The 22,356-nt window shown below is 39.3% G+C and overlaps 1 protein-coding gene across 7 annotated transcripts in view; it reads left to right on the top strand.

Moving 5' to 3' along the window:
* Positions 1–22,356, top strand: part of bbs9 (Bardet-Biedl syndrome 9) — a 529,891-nt gene that overhangs the window by 284,344 nt on the left and 223,191 nt on the right. For all 7 annotated transcript variants that reach the window (XM_043688773.1, XM_043688772.1, XM_043688769.1 and 4 more), the window contains 2 exons: positions 1,658–1,840; positions 21,488–21,707. In XM_043688773.1, coding sequence (XP_043544708.1) covers positions 1,658–1,840; positions 21,488–21,707 — 403 coding nt within the window. The remainder of the gene's footprint in view (positions 1–1,657; positions 1,841–21,487; positions 21,708–22,356) is intronic.

Raw genomic sequence — 22,356 nt, 5'->3', positions numbered from 1 at the left:
GAATTGCACGCAATATTCCAACAGTGGCCTAACCAATGTCCTGTACAGCCGCAACATGACCTCCCAACCCCTGCACTCAATACCCTGACCAACAAAGGAAAGCATACCAAACGCCTTCTTCGCTATCCTATCTACCTGCGACTCCACTTTCAAGGAGCTATGAATCTGCACTCCAAGGTCTCTTTGTTCAGCAACACTCCCTAGGACCTTACCATTAATTGTGTAAGTCCTGCTAAGATTTGCTTTCCCAAAATGCAGCACTTCGCATTTATCTGAATTAAACTCCATCTGCCACTTCTCCTGTCACATATATGTTTAGTGTGTGTAGTGAGTCAAGGCAGATTTGAATTACAGTAATTTATAGTCCACGATGATTGGCACTGATATATAAGAAGTTTAGCTCCAGAAATTTGATATGAAACATCTACATATCTATTGCAGAAAATCTGATTTTGGAATGTGAACAACACTGCCATTAGAGAGTCAGCCAAAATAATGTGGGGCTGGAGTTACATATGGGCCAATCTATATAGAGTGATATGTTCCCTTCCCTTATCTAACCTGAAGGGCATTTGTAAACTGTGGGCTTCTACAACAAAAACAGCAGCTTTCACACTTAATTGTTTGGTGCTGAGTTCAGTTTCATAAATTTTGCTATGTTGCAACTTGGGCTACTGATCTAGCTTCATTGCATACCTTTAAGTTTGTTAAGTAGAGAGTTTACTGCTTAACTGCTGTGTAAAGAAATGACTTCAAAATTCAATGACATGTGTTGAACCATAATGTGGTGAATCGAGGTGACAGCAGTCGCTGTTTAATAGGTTCAGTATATTTCAACAGGTATTTAGGATCATGCTTCATCTTCAACTCCACTTTCTGCTCAATTCCTGTATTCCTCGGTCCATAGAGTACAACAATCTATTTGTTCAAATGAGCAATATCCAACAAAAGTCAGACTTATAGAAACAAGCTAACAATCTGTGATAATATTGACATGTTCACCAGATCAGCTGTCGTAGAACTCCTGCATTCTTTAATGTTGCTGATGGCATGGCCTTTGTTTTTGTTCATTCATAGGATGTGAGCATCGCCTTCAAGTCCACTATTTATTGCCCATCCTTAGTCACTCTTAAGAAAGGGCTGACAGTATCTGCCATGTTGAATCCTTTGCCATAAACAGCAACCCAAGAGGTACATACTATAATAACCTGATTTTAAAACTAAGCAGCTACAGAGGTCCTTAGATAGGAATAGACCTACTAAAAGCCAAGCAGAGGCAAACAATAAACAGGCAGGTGAGGAGAAGTGATGAGAAGATTTCTTATGAACACAGTTTAGGGAATTAGCTAAAAGATCCCAACTGTGAAAGAACTGTTGACATGTTCCAGATTGGCAATTTTGCACTTGTATCATGGATAATGTTATAAATGTTAATGCGTGTTCATTCAAGGAGTCTTTTATAACCAGTATAATGTTGTCATGCATTCTTTTAAATGGCATTGATACAAGTTTAATTTCCTTTCCCTTTTCCATGTAATGTTGCAAGTATTTTTAATAGGACCCTCGTGACAAACATTTTTTTCAAAGGGCTCCTGTTGAAAATGTTATGTTTGATAATTGATAAACAATGGCATAATTACTGTTGCGTTTGTTTCAGCTTGCAGCTCTAGCAGATGCTGCAGAAGAGAATCAGGCCAACTTGTACCAAGTTTTCACCAGGCTGAAAAGTGGCACCCATTTATTCGTCCAATTGATTGGCCTGTGGCAAAATTTGAGCCCTGATGAGATGACCATACTGAAGGCTACATTCTTACCACTGATGCAAGATAGTCAGGAATTAGTAAGTACCATGTAAGGTTGTAAAATATATGGTTTCTCTGCAGAGATGTTCATTCTTGAGATATATTGAACAGATTGATGCTGCAGATGCTCTCCAAATCGCACTGAGCTTTTGCTGCTGCACTATTTCTAAGAATAGCTTTTCTTAACAGAGATTCTTGACTTTAAATTTACTATTGACAGAAATTATTGTTGTCATGTCATGTTTAGCTGAGAAGTGCATGTAGGTTAAATAGAATTGATATTAGCATCACCTTAAGTACATTTCCCCGCAAGAAGATAAACCAATAAATAGATCAAGAAATGGTCTATGAAGTACTTTCCTTCACAAATAATGTATATCTTGACAAAATATTACTTTATGCACTCGAGAGAAAATTCTCAATAAATGTTCCCTGATTACCCGAAGGTAATTCAATAAAAGTGTAGAATCTTCCCCGCACTGCAATCTTGCTGTCCGTAAAGAGAAAAACTCTAAGCTGCAGCATCCTGCATAATATTTGATGTTTCAGTTGATCCTATTCCAATAACATTCAACCCAGTTCATGCATATCAAATGCTTTTTTTCTGACAATCTGTTTTATGACCAAAGCTCAACCAAAATGCAAAGTCAAAGGTTTGCCACCTCTTTCCAGAATCAGTGGTACTGTTTTGTCCTCAGCACTCATCCGCTTTCCAAGAAGAACTGCAGTCCAATATAAAACGCTATGTCGTTCATTTCACAGTGAAACAAGATCATATTCTGTGGCTGTTGTCTAATTGATTACATATAGCAAGCTACTCATGTTCTCCATTAACAAATATGTTGAATTAATACCTACATTAGATAACTAGTTTCAAATGGAAAATATGCTTCTATTTTTACTGTTAGTTATTTAATTTAGCATCTGCTACAGTATTAAAGCATGCCACACTGAGGCAAAGCTAACTTATGTTATACCCAATCCAGATGGCTGGTATGTGGATTACACAGTTGTAATTGTTGAAAGTGTTCATGGTGACATTAATATATAAGTTACTTGGCTGACATCGCTGTGGAGTTGTTTAATTTTCTGTTAATCTCTTTTATTTGAAATTCATAAGAAATAGGATCTTGCTGTATGGCCCCTATTCCCAATTTAATAGGGTCATGATTGAGCTTTCACTTCAGTTCTATTTTGATTCTCTTAGCATCCAAACGTCCACCTGTTTAAATGAGTAATATCCAATAAAACCTATCAGGTTTATGAAAACAGCGAGGAAAATCATGTACAAGATTATTGACATGTTCACGAAACTCTCTGTCACAGAGCTCCCACACTTTTGAATGTTTGTTTCAGTGTTTATTACCCATTATCATTTGCCCTTGAGAAGAGAGTACTGAGCTGTGTTTTTTAATTTCTGCAGTCCTTTTGGTATAGTTATACTCATACAGCTGTTTGGGAGGAAGCCCTGAGTTTTGAACCCATATGCCATATCAAAGTGGTGCAATGCGTGGAGAGGACCTTTCACATTGTGGTGCTCTGATGCATCAGCTGCTCTTATACTTGTAAGTGATAGAGATTATTGGTTGAGTTGCTGGTAAAAACTGCTGCTACTATGTTCCGATCATAGACAGAGTGAATGTTTAATCTGATGAATGGAGTACTCTTAAAGCTGCTTGCTTTGTCTTAGTGTTGAGCTCTCTAAGTGTTGTTTGTAATTGTACTCACCCAGGCAAGTGAAGAGTTTTTCATCACACTCCTGCATTCTAGATGGCAGGCCAGCTTTGGGAGGTGAAAATGTGAATTAGTCACTGCAGAATTCTCAGCCTGATCTTGTAACCACAATATTTATGCGGCTGGTCCAAATAACATTTTTGTCATAGAGGTGGATAGCAGAGAAACAGACGTTTTGATCCAACTCATCCATGCTGACCAGATATCCTAAATAAATCTAGTCTCATTTGCCAGCATTTAGCCCAAATTTCTCTAAACCCTTTCTATCCATATACCCATCCAGATACCTTTTAAATGTTGTAATTGTACTAGTGTTCACCACTTCCTTTGGCAGTTCATTCCATACACACACCATCCTCTGTGTGAAAAGGTTACCCCGTAGGTTCCTTTTACATTTTTCCCCTCTCACCTTAAATCTATGCCCTCTAGTTTTGCATTCCTGCATCCTGGGAAAAAGACCTGGTCTATTTACTCTATCCAAGTTCCTCATGATTTTATAAACCTCTATAAGGTCACACTTCAGCCTCCAATGCTCCAGGGAAAATACACCCAGCCTGTTCAGCCTCTCCCTATAGCTCAAACCCTCTAACCCTGGCAACATCCTTGTAAATCTTTTCTGAACCCTTTTGTCAGTGGTAACTCTCAGGGCTTTGATGCTGTGGCTTTCAGTAATGGCAATGCCTTTGAATATCTTTGGGAGATGATTAGATGTTCTCTTCTGTGGTGGTCATTTTCTGGAATTTGTGTGGCACGAGTATTACTTATCAGATCAGATCGACATGGTCATGGTCTTGTTGCATGCAACCCAAATGCTTCAGTATCAACTGAGTTGTGAGCAGGATTGACAATTCCACAATCGTTAGCAAATATCTCAGCTTCTGGCCTTATGTTGGAGAGTAGGGCATTGATGAAACATCTGAAGATGTTTGAGCTTAGAATACTATCATGGGGAATCCCTGCAAGTGAGATATTGACATCTAACTCCTACACCATGATCCTTTGTCCAAACATGACTCCAACCTGTGGAGAATTTCCACCTGAAGGTGAGGCTGAAACAGTCAGTCCTGCTTCTCGACCTGGCAGGTAGACTCTGTCTGGCTAGGGAGTTACAGTAGAAATGCAGCAGATATTGATAGCCTCCAGTTGATGACTGCATCCTGTTAGTGGAGACAGCCACTTGTTGACTTATTGCAAATTAGCAATTTGAGATGACTAGCTTCTGTTCAATAGAAATTGTTTTGATTTTCTGTCATATTCCTATCCTCTATTGTAAATTCTCCTGTCTGTGTTTGTTATGGATCTATACCTGTCCTTGCTAATCTTTTCCTTTTCATATACTTAAAGAAGATTTTACATTCCTCCTTTATGCTTCTCACTTGCTGAATCTTCTAAGTTTTAAGATTCTAAGTTGCTCCCAGTCCTCAGGCTTACCAAATAAGCCGTCTGGTTTTCCTTTGTTAGTTATAGTTAATTCACCTTTCATAATGGGTTTTCTGTGTCTTAGAGGAATCTGTAATTATTGTAATTATTGTAGACCACATAGGAACAAGAGGCCATTTAGTCTTTTAATTCTGTTCTGCCATTCAGTGAGATCATGGATGATCTGTGGCCTAAGCTCCATATACCTGCCTTTGGCCTATATTCCTTAATACCCTTATTTAACAAAAGATTATCTAACTTAAGATTTAAAATAAATAACTGATCTAGCATCAACTGCCATTTGTAGAAGTGAGTTCCAAACCCCTACTAAACTTTGCATTTAGAAATGCTTCCAAATATCTCTTGAATGGTCTGCCCCAATTTTCAGATTTTGTCCCCAGTTCTAGAATCTCCAACCAATGAAAATAGTTTACACTGTCTTTTCCTGTTAAAATTTGGAGACGCTGGTGTTGGATTAGAGTATACAAAGTTAAAAATCACGCAACACCAGTTTATATTCTAACAGGTTGTGCCACCTGGTGAAGGAGCAGCCCTCCGAAAGCTAGTGCTTCCAATTAAACCTGTTGGACTATAACCTGGTGTTGTGTGATTTTAAACTTTTCCTGTTATTATCTTGGAGAATTGTATCAGATCACCCTTGACCTTCTAACTCTTTAGAAAAGACAGGCATATTTTGCATAATCCCTCCTAATAACTTAATCCATGAAGTCCAAGTAAACCCTGTGTTCTTTTACTCCAATCCTTTAGATATAAAGCCATGTAATACCTGTTTAAATATCAGCTATTGTCTGACTACTGTCAAATCCTATACTATAGTTTCCCAATCCACCATAACCAACTTGGCCTCCAGCCTTCACCACTTCTTTTTAAATTTAAGAAAACATTGCAAGATAAGGCATTTTTCAAATGAATCCTGTCTGTCTATTCTAGTGGTTGTTAAAGATTCTGTGGTGTATCTGAGGATGAGTAAAGATTTACCTCAGGATCATCCCTCAACCAATAGCAACAGATTTGCTTAAATCTGGCAGTCATGTTCCATTACGTTGCACCAATGACATTTTGAAATAATTCATTGACTGTGAAGAGTTTATTGTAAAGGATTTCTGATCACTTGGAATTAGATCTGTTCCCATCAAGAAAATGAGAGACTACCTGCTTAAAGGAGATTCGGTTTTATCAGGCTGAGGAAATATTCCTTAAAGGGAATCCAAATGTAATTGGTCCGTGAAAATTATCCTGACAGCATTGAAAAGAAAATTGTTAGTGGCTGCCAATAATTAATGAGGAGCTAATAGACAACCTGATATAAACATTCTTTGGAGCCCTCGTGAGAGAAAAGATATAAATTTTGTTTGCAATTAAAATGTGTTACCTTTAAAAAGATTACCTGTTGCTGTATACAACTCAAAATAGAGAAGCAATTCTTCTTACTAATCAACATTGAAATATCCTTCAGGCTTTAAACATTCTTTGACAGCCTTAATATGTCTCTTTGGTACAGACAAGTACGGTCAATAATAGTGAGACATTCTCTCACTGGTGTGCCTGTCATTTAAAAGTTTGATAATGTTAATCTGATGGACAAACAACTTCACACAGTCTTAGGAGAACAGGCTCAATGCCAGAGACTTGAGAAGGAATAGTCTTCTCTGTTTGTGTTCTTTATGTAGACTTTCAGGAGACATGTTCAGTTTAGAACCACAAACAAAAGTGAGTATGTGTTATGTACTATCGTTAAAATTCTCTATCAGTCAAACAAGAGGGCTGAAAAACAATGGATCTTTCTCTGACTGTAAGCCATTCAACCATTTGTCTTCATTTATGAATTTTTTTATCCCTTTCTGAAATGTTAAGATGCTGTAATCCCCAGTGTGAATAGTTCTTTCCCTTACTTGGCAGAGTGTTTATTGGCTTTTCTGGTTGGATTTAATTTCCCTCTTATGGTGGATTCCCTACTGAAAGCCCACTGCCATCAACTTTATATAAGTAGCCAGCTTTAACTGATGTTTGTCTCAGTGCAGATAATCTGTGAATGTGACAGAGATGATGTGACTTAGTCACTATCATTATTAAGAATTATATGGACAATTATAGCCTGTTTGCCATTTGCATCTGAATACTGTATAAACCATTGCATTACAATAAACGGACTATTCTTGATGGTTAATAAAAACTGAAAGAACTGCAGATGCTGTAAATCAGAAACAAAAACAGAAATTGCTGAAAAAGCTTAACATGTCTGACAGCATCTGTGAAGAGAAATCAGAGTTAACGTTTCAGGTCCGGTGACCCTTCCTCACAACAGTAATTTCCATTTTCTTTAAATTTTGATACAATGCACCTATTTAAGATGTATTTCATTCACAGTTTTGACTTGGTAATAACTAGACACAGGGAATATTAAATTTGGTTTATTGTCACGTGCTCACATGAGCACAGTAACAAGTTTATAAGTTGCCACTTACGGCACCATCTTAGGTACAAAGGTACCGAATCTTAGTTACAAAGTAGAAAAATCAGGAAAACAAAATTAAGAAGTTAAATATTACAGTCCTCCTTATTAAAGAGTATAAAAACAAAGAGATACAGTTAACAGTTCAAGACCACGGTCTGTAAATGCATGGCCATGCTGGGCTCACACTCCTGACAAGGGCTCAATTTCCCTTGCTTCGGACTCGACCGTGCCCTTCCAGCCTGAATCGGAACCACCGTTGCCCTGGTTTGCCTGCATTGCTCTCACTGCTGGCTGCCCCGAGCTCCTGCCTTTGCCTCCGACCACCCCGGGCTGACTACTCCTGCTCCCATTGCTGCATGAAGGAAATTGATGTGGAAGGAAGTTGTTCAAACTTCAGTATGTATTATTATTAAAATTCTCTATATTGGTAAAACTGTTTACACTAATGAAATGAGGAATTAAGTCCTTGATTTATTAAGCTATTAGAGTTATCAAATTGAGTCTTAATGGATAATCTCAAAGCATGCCCTCCGTTCTGGAACATCACTAAATTGAGCAAAAGCCACAATCAGGATTTGGCAATTATTTGACAATTAATAGAAATGTAGAAATTGTAAGCAGGAGTAGACTGTTTCACCCTTCAATCCTGCTCCACTAGTCAGTATGATCATGGCAACTCCTGTATACCATATCTTCCTTTTCTCCCTATACCCCTTTGATGCCTTTAAAATCTAAAATGTATCTATCTGTTTCTAGTATATTTTCAGTGACTTGGCCTCCACAGCCTTTAGTGGCAAAAAGTTCCACCAATTCATTACCCTTTGAGTGAAGAAACGTTTAATCTTGGTCCTAAATGGTCTACTCTGAGATTGTGTCCCCGGTTCTGGACTCCCCAACAAGGGAAAACATCCTCTCTGCATCCAGTCTGTTCAGCCTTGTTAGACTTTTATATATCTCAATCATAAGAACAAAAGCGAAGTACAGTACAGGAATAGGCCCTTCAGCCCTCCAAGCCTGTGCCGATCATCATGCCCTAACTAATCCAAAAAACAAACCTTCTACCCTTTTTTGGTCCGTATCCCTCTATTTCCTCCCTATTCATGTAACCATCCAGATGTCTCTTAAATGTTGCCAACATGCCTGCTTCCATTCCCTCTTTTGGCAGTGCGTTCCAAACTCCTCACACTTTTGCATATCTCCTTTAAACTTCCTATTCTAACCTTGAACCAGTGCCTCTTTGTAATTGAAACTTTAACTCTGGGAAAAAGCCTTTGACTATATACTCTATCTATTCCTATCATAACTTTGTAGATCTCTATCGGTGTCCTCTCAGCCATCATTGTTCCAGTGAAACCAATCCTAGTCTTTTTAACCTTTCCTCATAGCCACAGATCCAATCCCCTTTCATCCTTCTAACTCTTTTAAATACAGGCCCAGGTCAAACTGGTCTCTTCTCATACCACAGTCATCCCTGGTATCAGCCTAGTGAACTTCTGTCGCACTCCCTCAATGGCAAGTATATCTTCTTGGATAGGGGTACCAAAACGACATGCATACTCCAGAGGTAGTCTAACCAAGGCCCTGTAGAACTGCAGTTCAACAATCCTATTTCTGAACTCCAATCCTCTTGCAGTGAAGGCTGATGTATCATTTGCATTCCTAATAGCTTGCCACACCTGCCTGTCTACTTTTATTGACTGGTGAACTAGGACACCCAAATCCCTTTGTTCATTCACACTTGCCAAGATATAAGCATCTCTTCCTTTCACCAAAGCGTATATCTTCTCACGTAGCTGCATTGTACTTCACATGCCCTGTGTTTGCCCACTCTCTCAACTTGTCTAAGTCACCTGAAACCTCCTTACCTCCTCCTCAGAACTCACAATCCCACCCAGTTAGGTGCAAATCCAAATATCCACTGGTTTTCCCATATCTATTCTTCTAGTTACATACATAAAAACTCCAGATTTGTTAAACATAATTTACCTTTCATAACCTACGGTGATTTTGTCCAGTCCTGTTAATCCTTTCCAAGTTTCTGTTATCACATCTTTTATAATAAACTCTAGTGTTTCCCAACAACTGAAGTTAGGCAAACTAGCCTGTAATTCTGTTTTCTCTCTCCCTTCCTTTTTAAATAATGGGATTACATTTGCCACTGTCCAATCTGTAGGCCTGCTCCAGTGTCTGTAGAATTTTAGAAGATGACCATCAGTGCATCCAGTATTTCCAAGGACACTTCCTTTAGTACTCTTGGACATAGGTTATCAGGCCCTGGTGATTTGTCAGCCTTTAAACCCTATTTAATTTACCCACTATTACTTTGTTACTGATACCAATTTCCTTCTATTCCATCCTCTCACTATACCTTTGGTTCCTTAATTTTACTAAGTGGTTATTTCTGCTCTCCTTTATGAAGGTAGAACCAAAGCATGTGTTCAATTCTTCTGCCAGTTCTTTGTTCACCATTATAATTGCCTTGGCTTTAGACTGGAAAGGAGTTACATTTGTCTTCACTAATATTTCTTCTCTTAACATACTTAAAGAAGTATGTTCTATGATCTATGTTCTAAGTTTTTGTGGTCAGTTTAAATGTTCTGTCCAATTTTATTCTAAGTTTCCCTTCTTGATCAAACATTTTGTCCTCTTTTGCTGAAATCTAAAATCCTCAGGCTTACTGTTTTTATGTATCTGATCCTTTGGATTTCATGCTATTCCTAATTTCTATTGTATACCATTGTTGAGCCACCTTTCTTCTTTTATTTTTGCATGAGACTGGAATAAGTAATTGCTGTAATGCATGCACATATAAGCCATTGCCTTCTGGTTTAGTGCTTTCCCTTACATCTCTATTTGGGCAGAGAAGGTAAAAACAATAACTGCAGATGCTGGAAACCAGATTCTGGATTAGTGGTGCTGGAAGAGCACAGCAATTCAGGCAGCATCCACCGAGCAGCGAAATCGACGTTTCGGGCAAAAGCCCTTCATCAGGAATCTAAGGAGCATTAAGAAACTAAGCACTGGGCCTGAGGATTGGTAGCAGTTTAGATTTCAGTAAAGGAGAACAAACAAATTGATTAAGCTTACAGTGGACATACAAATATGAAAGTTTTTATGGTATCAGAAGAGAAAAAGATTAGTAAAGACAAATGTAAGTCCCTTATAATCTGAAACAGAGGAAGTTATATGAAGGTAAAATGAAATGGCAGAACAAATAAATACCTATTTTGATTCTCTATTTACGAAATAGGAAACAAATTACATCCCAAAATATTGGGGAACACAGTGTCCAGTAAGAGTGAGGAACTAAAAGCAAAGTACATTAGTATAGAATTGGTATTAGGGATGTCAACAGGATTAATGACCAATAAATTGCCAGGGCCCAAGAATCTACATTGCAGAGTACTTAATGAAATGGCCCTAGAAATCATCTTTTTAATATTCTATAGTCTATGGAACAGTTCCTGTTGATTAAAGAGTAGCTAATGTAATCCCACTATTTCGAAAAGTAGGTAGAAAGAAAATATTGAATTATAGACTGGTTAGCCTAACATTGGTAATGGGGAAAATACTAGAGTCTTTTAAAAAAGATTTAACAGCAGAGCTCTTGGGAAACAAGGATGGAGCTGGACAGAGTCAGCATGGAAAGGCTTTCGATAAAGTCCCACATTAGAGATTAGCGTGTAAAAGTAAAGAATTTGGGATTGGGGCAGTGTTGTGACATGACTAGAGAACTGGTTAGCCATCAGGAAACAAAATGCAGGAATAAGCGGGTCTTTTTCAAATTGCAGCCAACAAGTACGGTATTGCAGGAATCAGTGTTTGGACAAACAGGCTGCTTTGTCCTTAATAATGCTGAGCTTTGTTTGAGCTACACTCATTCAGGCTAATGGCATTGAATGACTAATGAGAAAGGTTGAATTCTCTACTGTTGGAGAGAATCCCCTCACATTTTTTCCCACTGCATGCACCTAGATCTCTGTATGGCAGCAGCTTCTGAAAACAGAAGTCAATGTATCAGCACTCTAATCCACGTGCATGGAAGCTCCCAGCGCAGCCTGGAGGAAACAGTGCTCACCACCACATTTCCAGGGCAGTTAGTGATGAGCAACAAAGCCATTAATCCCATATCTCATGTATGAAGAAACATTGGGAATTCACCCAGCGATCACATTTCTCACTAGTGCTTCATGTCAAGTGAATGGAACAAAATAATGTTGAATTCACCTATGATGAAACACTGGAAACAAAGTCTACACCAGCAGCGGCAAGGGAAAGTCCATTAATTGGCTACATAGGTTTCTCAGTTGACCCATAGGCAAGGGGACTGCTTGATGACTCAATTCCCAGTGTAAAATGCCAGTGAAATTAGGCAGGTGGCAGACATTACAATTTTATGGATTCTCTCTCTTACCCCTCACTAGCCCCCATCCCCACCCACCATCTACTGGCCCATTCCAGAGATGGCTGTAAGATTCCACTCAAAACTTTTTAACAGGAATGATGGAGTATATTTACCATCTAATTGGAAAAGACTCGATTTGGATTTGTAGCTTTTGTTTTCATTAAGCAATAAGTGTGAATGGTCGAAGAGCACAGAGCACGTTATCAGTGATGTAGACTGAATAGAAAATAGGGCAGAACATATGTACCTGTAACAATTAGATGATACTAGTTGTTCACTTAACTAATTAGTTGTTCAACATTGTGGTACAAAGCAGTGTAGAATTCCACAGTAATCACAGTTAATGACGAGTTAAAACATAGAACATAGAACAATACAGCGCAGAACAGGCCCTTCGGCCCTCGATGTTACACTGACCCCTGAACTAATCTAAACCCATCACCCCACACTATCCCATCTTCATCCATATGCTTATCCAAAGACGGTGTAAATGCCCCTAATGTGGCTGAGTTAACTATGTTGGCAGGCAGGGCATTCCAGACCCTTACCACTCTCTCTGACATCTGTTTTAAATCTATCACCCCTTGATTTGCAGCTATGCTCCCTCGTACAAGCAGACGTCATCATCCTAGAAAAACGACTGTCACTGTCCACCCTACCTAATTCTCTGATCATCCTGTATGTCTCTATTAAATCCCCTCTTAGCTTCTCTCTAATGAGAACAAACCCAAGTCCCTCAGCCTTTCCTTATAAGACCTTCCCTCCAGACCAAGCAACGTCCTGATAAATCTCTTCTGCACCTTTTCCAATGCTTCCACGTCCTTTCTGTATTAGGCGACCAGAATTGCACACAATACTCCAAATGAGGCTGCACTAGCTTTTCGTACAGTTGCAGCATGACATCACGGCTCCGGACCTCAATCCCTCTACCAGTAAAACCAAACACACCGTATGCCTTCTTAATAGCATTATCAACCTGGGTGGTAACTTTCAGGGATCTATGTACATGGACACCAAGATCCTTCTGCACATCCACATTACCAAGAAGCTTTCCATTGACCCAGTATTCTGCCTTCCTGTGATTCTTCCCAAAGTGAATCACATCACATTTATCTGCATTGAACTCTATTTGCCACCTTTCAGCCCAATTCTGAAGTTTATCCAAGTCTCCCTGCAACCTGCAACATTCTTCCATACTGTCCACCACTCAAGTTTAGTATCATCTGCAAACTTACTAACCCAACCACCAATGCTTGCGTCTAAGTCGTTTATAAAAATGACAAACAGCAGTGGTCCCAAAACAGATCCTGGTAGCACACCACCAGTAACTGGACTCCAGACTGAATATTTTCCATCAACCACCACTCGTTGCCCTCTTACAGAATGCCAGTTTCTAATCCAAACTGCTAAATAACCCTCAATTCCATGCCTCTGCATTTTCTCTAATAGCCTACCATGGGGAACTTATCAAAGGCTTTACTGATGTCCATCTACACCACGTCAATTGCCCTACCCTCATCCACATGCTTGGTCACCTTCTACGAAAACTCGATGAGGTTTGTGAGACATAACCTGCCCTTGACGAATCCATGTTGACTATTTCCAATCAAATTAAATCCTATCTCTTATAATGCTTTCCAAAACTTTTTTTACATCAGATGTAAGGTTCACTGGTCTATAATTACCTGGGTCATCTCTATTGCCCTTCTCGAACAAGGCCACAACATTTGCAATCCTCCAGTCCTTTGGTACTGAACCTGTAGACAATGACGACTCAAAAATCAAGGCCAAAGGCTTCGCCGTCTCCTCCCTAGCTTCCCAGAGAATTCTCAGAAAAATCCCATCCAGCCCAGGGGACTTATCTACTTTCACACCTTCTAGAATTGTTAACACCATCCCCTTATTAACCTCAATCCTTTCAAGTCTATTGGCCATATCTCAGTCTTCTCCTCAAAAATATTCTCCTTTTCCTTTGTGAAAACAGATGAGGAATATTCGTTTAGCACCTCTCCGATCACCACAGGGCCCACACACAACTTCCCACTTCTGTCTTTGACAGGCCCTATTTCTACCTTAGTCATCCTTTTATTCATCACATACCTATAGAAAGCTTTAGGGTTCTCCTCTATCCTACCTGCTAAAGACTGCTCATGTCCCCCCTTGCTCTTCTTAACTCTTTCTTTAAACCCTTGCTAGCTACTCTGTAACTCTCCATTGCCTCATCTGAACCATCTCGCTTCAACATCACAGAAGCCTCCTTCTTCCGCTTAACAAGCGATACAATTTCTTTCGCAAACCACAGTTCCCTTCTCTTATCACTCCCTCCCTTCCTGACAGGGACATACCTATTAAAGACATGGTCCCCATCCCTTGCACTTTGCTGCCCCATTCTATGCCTCCTAAGTCTTCCCTAATCGCATTATAATTGCCGTTCCCCCATCTATAACTCTTGCCCTGTGGCATGTACTTATCCCTTTCCATCACTAAACTATATGTAACCGAATTATGGTCACTTTCTCCAAATTGCTCACCTATCACTAAATCAAACACCTGGCTTGGTTCATTACCAAGTACCAGATCCAGTATGGCCTCCCCTCTTGTCGGCCCTTTGACACACTGTGTCAGGAAACCCTCCTGCACACATTGGACAAAAACTGATCCATCTGACATAGTAGTGTTATAGCATTTCTAGTCAATGTTGGAGAAGTTAAAGTCTCCCATATTGACCAGCCTATTCCTTTCACTCCTGCCCAGAATCTATTTACCAATCCTCTCCTCCACATCGCTGGAACTTTGCGGAGGCCTAAAACAACTCCCAGCAGTGTGTCCTCTCCTCTCCTGTTTCTAAGTTCTAGAAAGTCAGGAAATAATCTACTTTCTAAAATGTACAAGCAATATCTAAGGCAGGGGGTGGTTTGTTTTGAACCATCATCAACTAATATTGTGGACTAGTTTTATTTAGGGCATAGCCAAATTAAATTTCAGCTCAAAGTGAAGATGGCTGTTTAAATGGAAGTACAATGCAATGGACAAAGAGAATCAGTAGCTTGATATGACTTTGTGACTGGAATTTGATGTGTCATATGAAATTCCTCTGTCTGCAATTCCAATAACTATTAATTATTTAGCCTGAAGTTTTAACATCCTTGTTCAGTTATTGGAAAGAGAAATTTAAGGCAACAACTATAAGCAATTGTGTGCTTTGCTTCATAGACAAATTTCAAGCTAATGTTCTTGGTACATTGCAAATGTGAAAGGCTAAAAATGTTTGACTGTTAAATTCTGAAGTGACAGCACCTGGGGAATATGTATACATTAATCATTATGTTCACAATTATTAGATTAGATTACATTACAGTGTGGAAACAGGCCCTTCGGCCCAACAAGTCCACACCGAAATACTACGGGCAATTTAGCATGGCCAATTCACCTGACCCTGCACATCTTTGGACTGTGGGAGAAAACCCACGCAGACACGGGGAGAACGTGCAAACTCCACACAGTCAGTCGCCTGAGGCGGGAATTGAACCCGGGTCTCAGGCGCTGTGAGGCAGCAGTGCTAACCACTGTGCCACCATGCCGCCCACAAACAATTACGAACAATTTTATTATCCCGTTTGAAGATCTCGACAAATCAACAACAAAATTTGGACTTTGAAAAGAATTGTTTTTCATATTTAGCACATCTTGTTTTGATAATATATTAAATGTTTGTCTTGTACAATGTTAAATTAAACTTTGAATAGGCTAACAAAGGGAAAAGCCTGACTGAAGAGAGAAAAGGCGTGTTGCAAAAGTTTTTGATTAATTCAGCATACCTTTTAATCTTTTGGATTTTTTTGTGTCAAGAAGTGATAGCAACTCAAGCTGTTGACATAATCAAGAATAGTGGGTTGGCAGGACATGGAAATGAGCTGACATGTACTAACATAAATAACAGATTCTTAAGGACATTGGACTGATGACTGTCAATTCATCAATCTCAGACTGCCCAGTTCAGTAATCCCTTTAATAGTCTAATAATGCTGTCTGCTCCTGAGTTGTGTTTAAACTGCCAGTCGCTGAGTTGGCTGTTGTCTTAAGTTCAGATCACAGTAGTGAGGCAGTACTATATAGTCAGAGCTACTATCTTTCTCTTGAGATGTTATATCACAGCAAATTGTGATCTTTTGAATTATAATCTGTGTTGCAGGCACAAGGAGCAACTATGTCAAAAAAACAAAGCTCCATCCAAGCATTACCAAATAATTTTTAGTAGTGTTATTTGAAGGATGCATGCTGACTTGGCTAATTATTTTGCTTTCCTTTGAGTGGGAATTTTTGTGGATCACCAGTTCTGCACTGATTATGGATTATGTATTCAATTGTGCAGTGGGGATTTACCTCACAACTCTTTTTATCCAGTTGAGAGTGCTACTACTAAACCAAACTGGTATGCCTGGCCAGTCTTCCTTATTCGATCAACACCACCAAATCTAACGCCATTACTTTATTGCTGTTTATGGGGGTCTTCTGCTCAGAAGAATGGTGGTTGATTTGTCTACATAATGACAATGACTTAGAATCATAGAGTCATAGAGATGTACAGCATGGAAACAGACCCTTCGGTCCAATCCGACCATGCCGACCAGATATCGCAACCCAATCTAGTCCCACCTGCCAGCACCTGGCCCATATCCCTCCAAACCCTTCCTACCCATCCAAATGCCTCTTAAATGTTGCAATTGTACCAGCCTCCACCACATCCTCTGGCAGCTCATTCCAAACACGTACCACCCTCTGTGTGAAAACTTTGCCCCTTAGGACTCTTTTATATCTTTCCCCTCTCACCCTAAACCTATGCCCTCTAGTTCTGGATTCCCCTACCCCACTGAAAAGACTTTGTCTATTTATCCTATCCATGCCCCTCATAATTTTGTAAACCTCTATAAGGTCACCCCTCAACCTCCGACACTCCAGAGAAAACAGCACCAGTCTGTTCAGCCTCTCCCTATAGCTCAAATCCTCCAACTCTGGCAACATCTTTGCAAATCTTTCAACCCTTTCAAGTTTCACAACATCTTTCCAATAGGAAGGAGACCAGAATTACATGCAATATTCCAACAGTGGCCTAACCAATGTTCTGTACAGCTGCAACATTACCTCCCAGCTCCTGTACTCAATATTCTGACCAATAAAAGAAAGCATATCAAACGCCTTCTTCACTATCTTATCTACCTGCGACTCCACTTTCAAGGAGCTATGAACCTGCACTCCAAGGTCTCTTTGTTCAGCAACACTCCCTAGGATCTTCCCATTAAGTGTATAAGTCCTGCTAAGATTTGCTTTCCCAAAATGCAGCACCTCGCATTTATCTGAATTAAACTCCATTTGCTACTTCTCAGCCCAGTAGTCCATCTGGTCAAGATCCTGTTGTAATCTGAGGTAACCCTCTTCACTGTCCACTACACCTTCATATTTGATGTCATCTGCAAACTTACTAACTGTACCTCTTATGCTCACATCCAAATCATTTATGTAAATGACAAAAAGTAGTGGACCCAGCACCGATCCTTGTGGCACTCCACTGGTCACAGGCCTCCAGTCTGAAAAACAAACCCTCCATCACCACCCTCTGTCTTCTACCTTTGAGCCAGTTCTGTATCCAAATGGCTAGTTCTCCCTGTATTCCATGAGATCTAACCTTACTCACCAGTCTCCCATGGGAAACCTTGTCGAACGTCTTACTGAAGTCATATAGATCACATCTACTGCTCTGCCCTCATCAAACCACTTTGTTACTTCTTCAAAAAACTCAATTAAGTTTGTGAGACATGATTTCCCACACACAAAGCCATGTTGGCTATCCCGAATCAGTCCTTGCCTTTCCAAATACATGTACATCCTGTCCCTCAGGATTCCCTCCAACAACTTGCCCATCACCGACATCAGGCTCACTGGTCTATAGTTCTCTGGCTTGTCCTTATCACCCTTCTTAAACAGTGGCACCATGTTTGCCAACCTCCAGTCTTCCAGCGCCTCACCTGTGACTATTGATGAATCAAATATCTCAGCAAGAAGCCTAGCAATCACTTCCCTAGCTTCCCACAGAGTCCTAGCTTCCCACAGATCCTGCGGATTTATCCACCTTTATTTATCCAGCACTTCCTCCTCTGTAATGTGGACATTTTGCAAGTTGTCACCATCTATTTCCCTACGTTCTATTTCTTCCATATCCTTTTCTGTAGTAAATTGACGTTTTATTGGTTTTGACAACATTTAGGAATAGTGTGTTTGGGCATATACAGTAATAGTGAATAAGCAGTGGGTTGTGCATGAAACAGAGCTCTACACTTGAATCATTTTAAGAATACTGAATTACCACAGTGCATTTAAATCACCCTCATGTTAACCATGACTTTGTTAGTAGCATTCTAACATCTGAATCAGAATGTTCCACTCCAAGACATTTGACTCTGAGTTAAGTACTAAATTCAAGGCTGCCAATGCAACATAGGTCAGAAGCAGTACACACTGCAAAGCTCCATCTTCTCAGGTGGATATGAAACATTCCATGGCAATATTTCCAAAAAGAGAAGGGGAGTTTTCCTTGATGTCCTTATCAATATTTGTCCCTCAATCAACATATAAGTAATTATCATTACACTGCTTTTTGTGGAAATTTGCTATATGCAAATTTTCTCCCACACCTCCAACATTGCAACAGTGACAATACTTCAAAATGACTTCACTTCCTGTAAATATAATTCTACTGAGATTTGTTATGAAAGGCAATGCATAAATAAACATACTTTATTCATTGTACTAAGTTGACCAAGAGATGTCTCTTTAAATAACTTGCAATTCTATAGCACTTTTAATATGGTAGAACATCTCAACAGAAGGATTATGAAAAAAAATCTGACCCTCAGCCTTCTGACACTTAAGCAGGTCACCAAAAGAAGTAGGTTTTAAAGAAGAAGTAAACAGGAAGGTTGAAGTAGGAACTTCCAGAGTCCAGATAGCTGGTAACATGGCCTTTATTGAAAACAACTTAAACATTTAACTTCTGACACTGTCATACTGAAGTTACAGCAGCAACACACAAAAAATGTAGTGCATTTTTCTGAATACTAGCTCATAGTCCATTCAATGTAAATATAATGAATGAGTGAATTGATAAATCATCTTTCTCAGCATGAGGTTTATTATATTTTCAGGAGATACATTCATCTGCAGGACACTGTTAAAGCTGCGCTTGATTTTGCATAGCAATGTTTGAATTTCTCCTGTGCAAAACTGAAGCAGTGGGAAACAACAGACTAAACATAACTTTTGTGTATAGAAACAAAATACTGTGTTGCTGGAAATTAGAATTAAAACAGAAAATATTGGAAAACACTCAGCAAAGAAAATGGAGCACCTGTGGAGAAAGAGAAGCAAAGTTCAAATGTTAGATTACTGAACACCTTGAAAAGTTAGACATGCAAAAACTAGCATGTAAAGAAATAATAAATGGTTTACAGCAATATACCAAAGCACAAAACCCCTAGTGAAATGGTGATCCAACTGTGGCTAACAAAAGTAGTTCAAGATTATATTAAATCACATGAAGAGGCTGATAAAGTTTCCAAATAAGTATATACCTGAGGATTGGGAGCATTAAATTAGCTTTTGAGTGAATAAATGAATTAGCTTTATTGTCATGCACTCAACTGCATACAGTGAAAAGTTTATAAGTCGCCACTCACAGTGCCATCTTAACTATAAAGTTACCTAGGTGCAGCTTCTTAAGCATTAGATTAGTTATACTTTAACTAATGTCACCAACGTAGGTATAACCCTTAGAGAAATCAAGAAAAGAAAGTTATATTACAGCTATACAGTATAACCATAGATCAGAAAAACAAGAAGCAAGTTAAACAGATAAACATCATTGTCTGCATCCAAGGGCTCTCCACAGCAGTGCAGGGGGCCTCCATATGATGTGACTGCTGGCTACCACCACATTCCACCATGGACCATTGCTGCCGTGCTCAACTGCGGGCTACTGCACTCACTTTGTACCAGGCCGGTGTCCCTGGTCCGGGTCCTGAATGCCAACCCCACTTTGGAGGCCTGGGTCTAGATTAGAGTGGTTCTGGAAAAACACAACAGTTCAGGCAGCATCCGAGGAGCAGTAAAATCAACGTTTCGGGCAAAAGCCCTTCATCAATTTTACTGCTCCTCAGATGCTGCCTGAACTGCTGTGTATTTCCAGCACCACTCTAATCTAGACTCTGGTTTCCAGCATCTGCAGTCACTGTTTTTACCTTTGGAGGCCTGGGACCAAGGGTCTGAGACTGAGAGTCTGAGAAGACAGAAGAGGAGAAGAAAACCATAGAAGGGAGGAAAAGGGAGAAAAAAAAGAAAGGGTGGAGCAGCCTCCGCCAGTCATAAACTATATAAATGATTTGGGTGTTAAGACCAAATGTAGTATTTCTAAGTTTGCTATGACGTGAATGTGAAGAGGCTTCGGCAGAATTTAATAGTCTAACTGAATGGAAGGGAATTTGGCAGGTGACTTATAACATGGAAAAATGTCAAGTTATCCACTTTGGTAGGAAAACTAAAATTCAAATTATTCCTTAAATAGTCAAAGATTAGGAACTATTAATATCCAAAAGGACTTTACTGCCTATGTTCCCAAGTCACTGAAAGTTAACATGTCATGGGCAATAAGGAGGCAAATTGTATATTGGTCTTTAATCAAAGAAGATTGGGGTACAGAGGTAAAGATGTATTGTTGTAATTGTTTAGTCTTGGCACGAATGCATCTGGAATATTGTGTACCATTTTGGTTTCCTCACTGTAGAAAAGATATATTTGCCATAGGTTGAATGCAATGAATGTTCACTCAACTGATTTCTGGGATGGTGGGCTTTTCCAATGAAGAGATATTGAGGAAACTGGACTTATACTCTAGAAAGAATAGGAAATAATCTAATTGAAGCATATTAAGTTCTTACAGGGCTCAACAGGTAGCCAAAACAAGAATATTTTCCCTGATAGGAGCTCTGGTGGGGGTGGGGTATCTAGAATCAGAAAATATTGTTTCAGAATAAGTGACAGACCACTTAGGACTGAGCTGAGGAGGAATTCCTTCACTCAGAGGGTGCCAAATCTATGAAATTCTCTACCCCGAGTCCTGTAATTGAGCATTTTTCAGACAGAGATCTATGTATTTCTAGATTTAAGGACATCAGGGTCCTTATAGGTATCTAAGGACGTATAGTTATAGTGCAGGAAAGTAGCATCGAGGTAGAAGATTCATCTCATAGTTGAATGATAGAGAGCCTTTGCTTATTTCTTTCAAAGTTCCTATGCTAGTCACAGCTGGCATATTAGAAATCTGCAATAGATTTTCTTGTGTCAAAATGGTTTTATTCTGTGGAGATTAACGTCCCAATTCCTTGCCAGGACAATCATTTTTGGATCCCCTAATGGAACATAGAGGAGGCTTATCTCAGGGAACAGGACTTGGAATCCAATATTTTTGGTAAAGATTAGAGACTAAATTAAAGGGCTTTTCTGCTGTGAATAGTTTAATGATTTTAAATTGCTATTGATTGTCTATAATTTCCAACATTATTAATCATTACTTACATGGATCTCACCTTTTGACTCTGGCAGGGTTGGGAGGAGTGCGTGAATGCAGCAGTTGCTCAATTACTGAGGACCTGTCTGTCAAAAAGCTCTAGGGACCAGACGCTGAGCTCGACAAGCCAACTTAGCATGCCGAAAGATACCAACAGATTAAAGAAACATATTACCCTACTGTGTGACAGACTGAGCAAAGGAGGTCGGTTGTCTTTAACTACAGATGGTGCACAGCAGGAAGCTTCAATCTCAGGTAAATTTGGCAGCGAAGTAGAGCAGTGTTCATCAGCTGCTAAACTATAATGAGAGCTATTGTTTTATGTTGTCATGTAATTCACTCTCAAAGTCACATAGCAGACAGTTAATGTTTGGAGTGTAAACACATGAATTCTTATCTATCCCATTATAAGTCACATTGTGTCCAACGAATAATGGGTTTACACAAAGCAAACTAAGTAAAAGATAACGCACTTTTGTTTGCAAGGACAGAGTTGAGGAATTGCTTGTTACAGTGAAAGATAAACAGCCACAAAGGTAAAAAGCTACATATTGCAGAAAGGATTACTTCAGATTAGCACAGCAGTTTGTTAGTTGTTTTGACATTTGCACACATTTTACAGTCTTCAACTTTTCTTTATTCACTTAAGGAAATATTTGTTTTACCTTCTTACAAAAATGAACAGCAAGACTTTACAGTTAAATTATAATGAATTAGCTCTTTGAAGTGTAACTGTTTTTATTAAACGCTGCAATATACAGTCGATTCTGATATAACGTGATAGTTCTGTTCGTGTCCGATCTCACGTTATAAGAAAATCACGCAATAGCACAGCCATTTAGGTTAATGGGGCCAGAATCGCTTGAGAACCAGTATGGGTAAGGAAAGTTCATGTTCTGCAAAT

The sequence above is a fragment of the Chiloscyllium plagiosum genome, chromosome 4, assembly GCF_004010195.1.
Source record: "Chiloscyllium plagiosum isolate BGI_BamShark_2017 chromosome 4, ASM401019v2, whole genome shotgun sequence".
Taxonomy (NCBI): domain Eukaryota; kingdom Metazoa; phylum Chordata; class Chondrichthyes; order Orectolobiformes; family Hemiscylliidae; genus Chiloscyllium; species Chiloscyllium plagiosum.
Note: the sequence above shows the minus strand (reverse complement) of the source record. Positions and strands in the feature narration are given on the sequence as shown.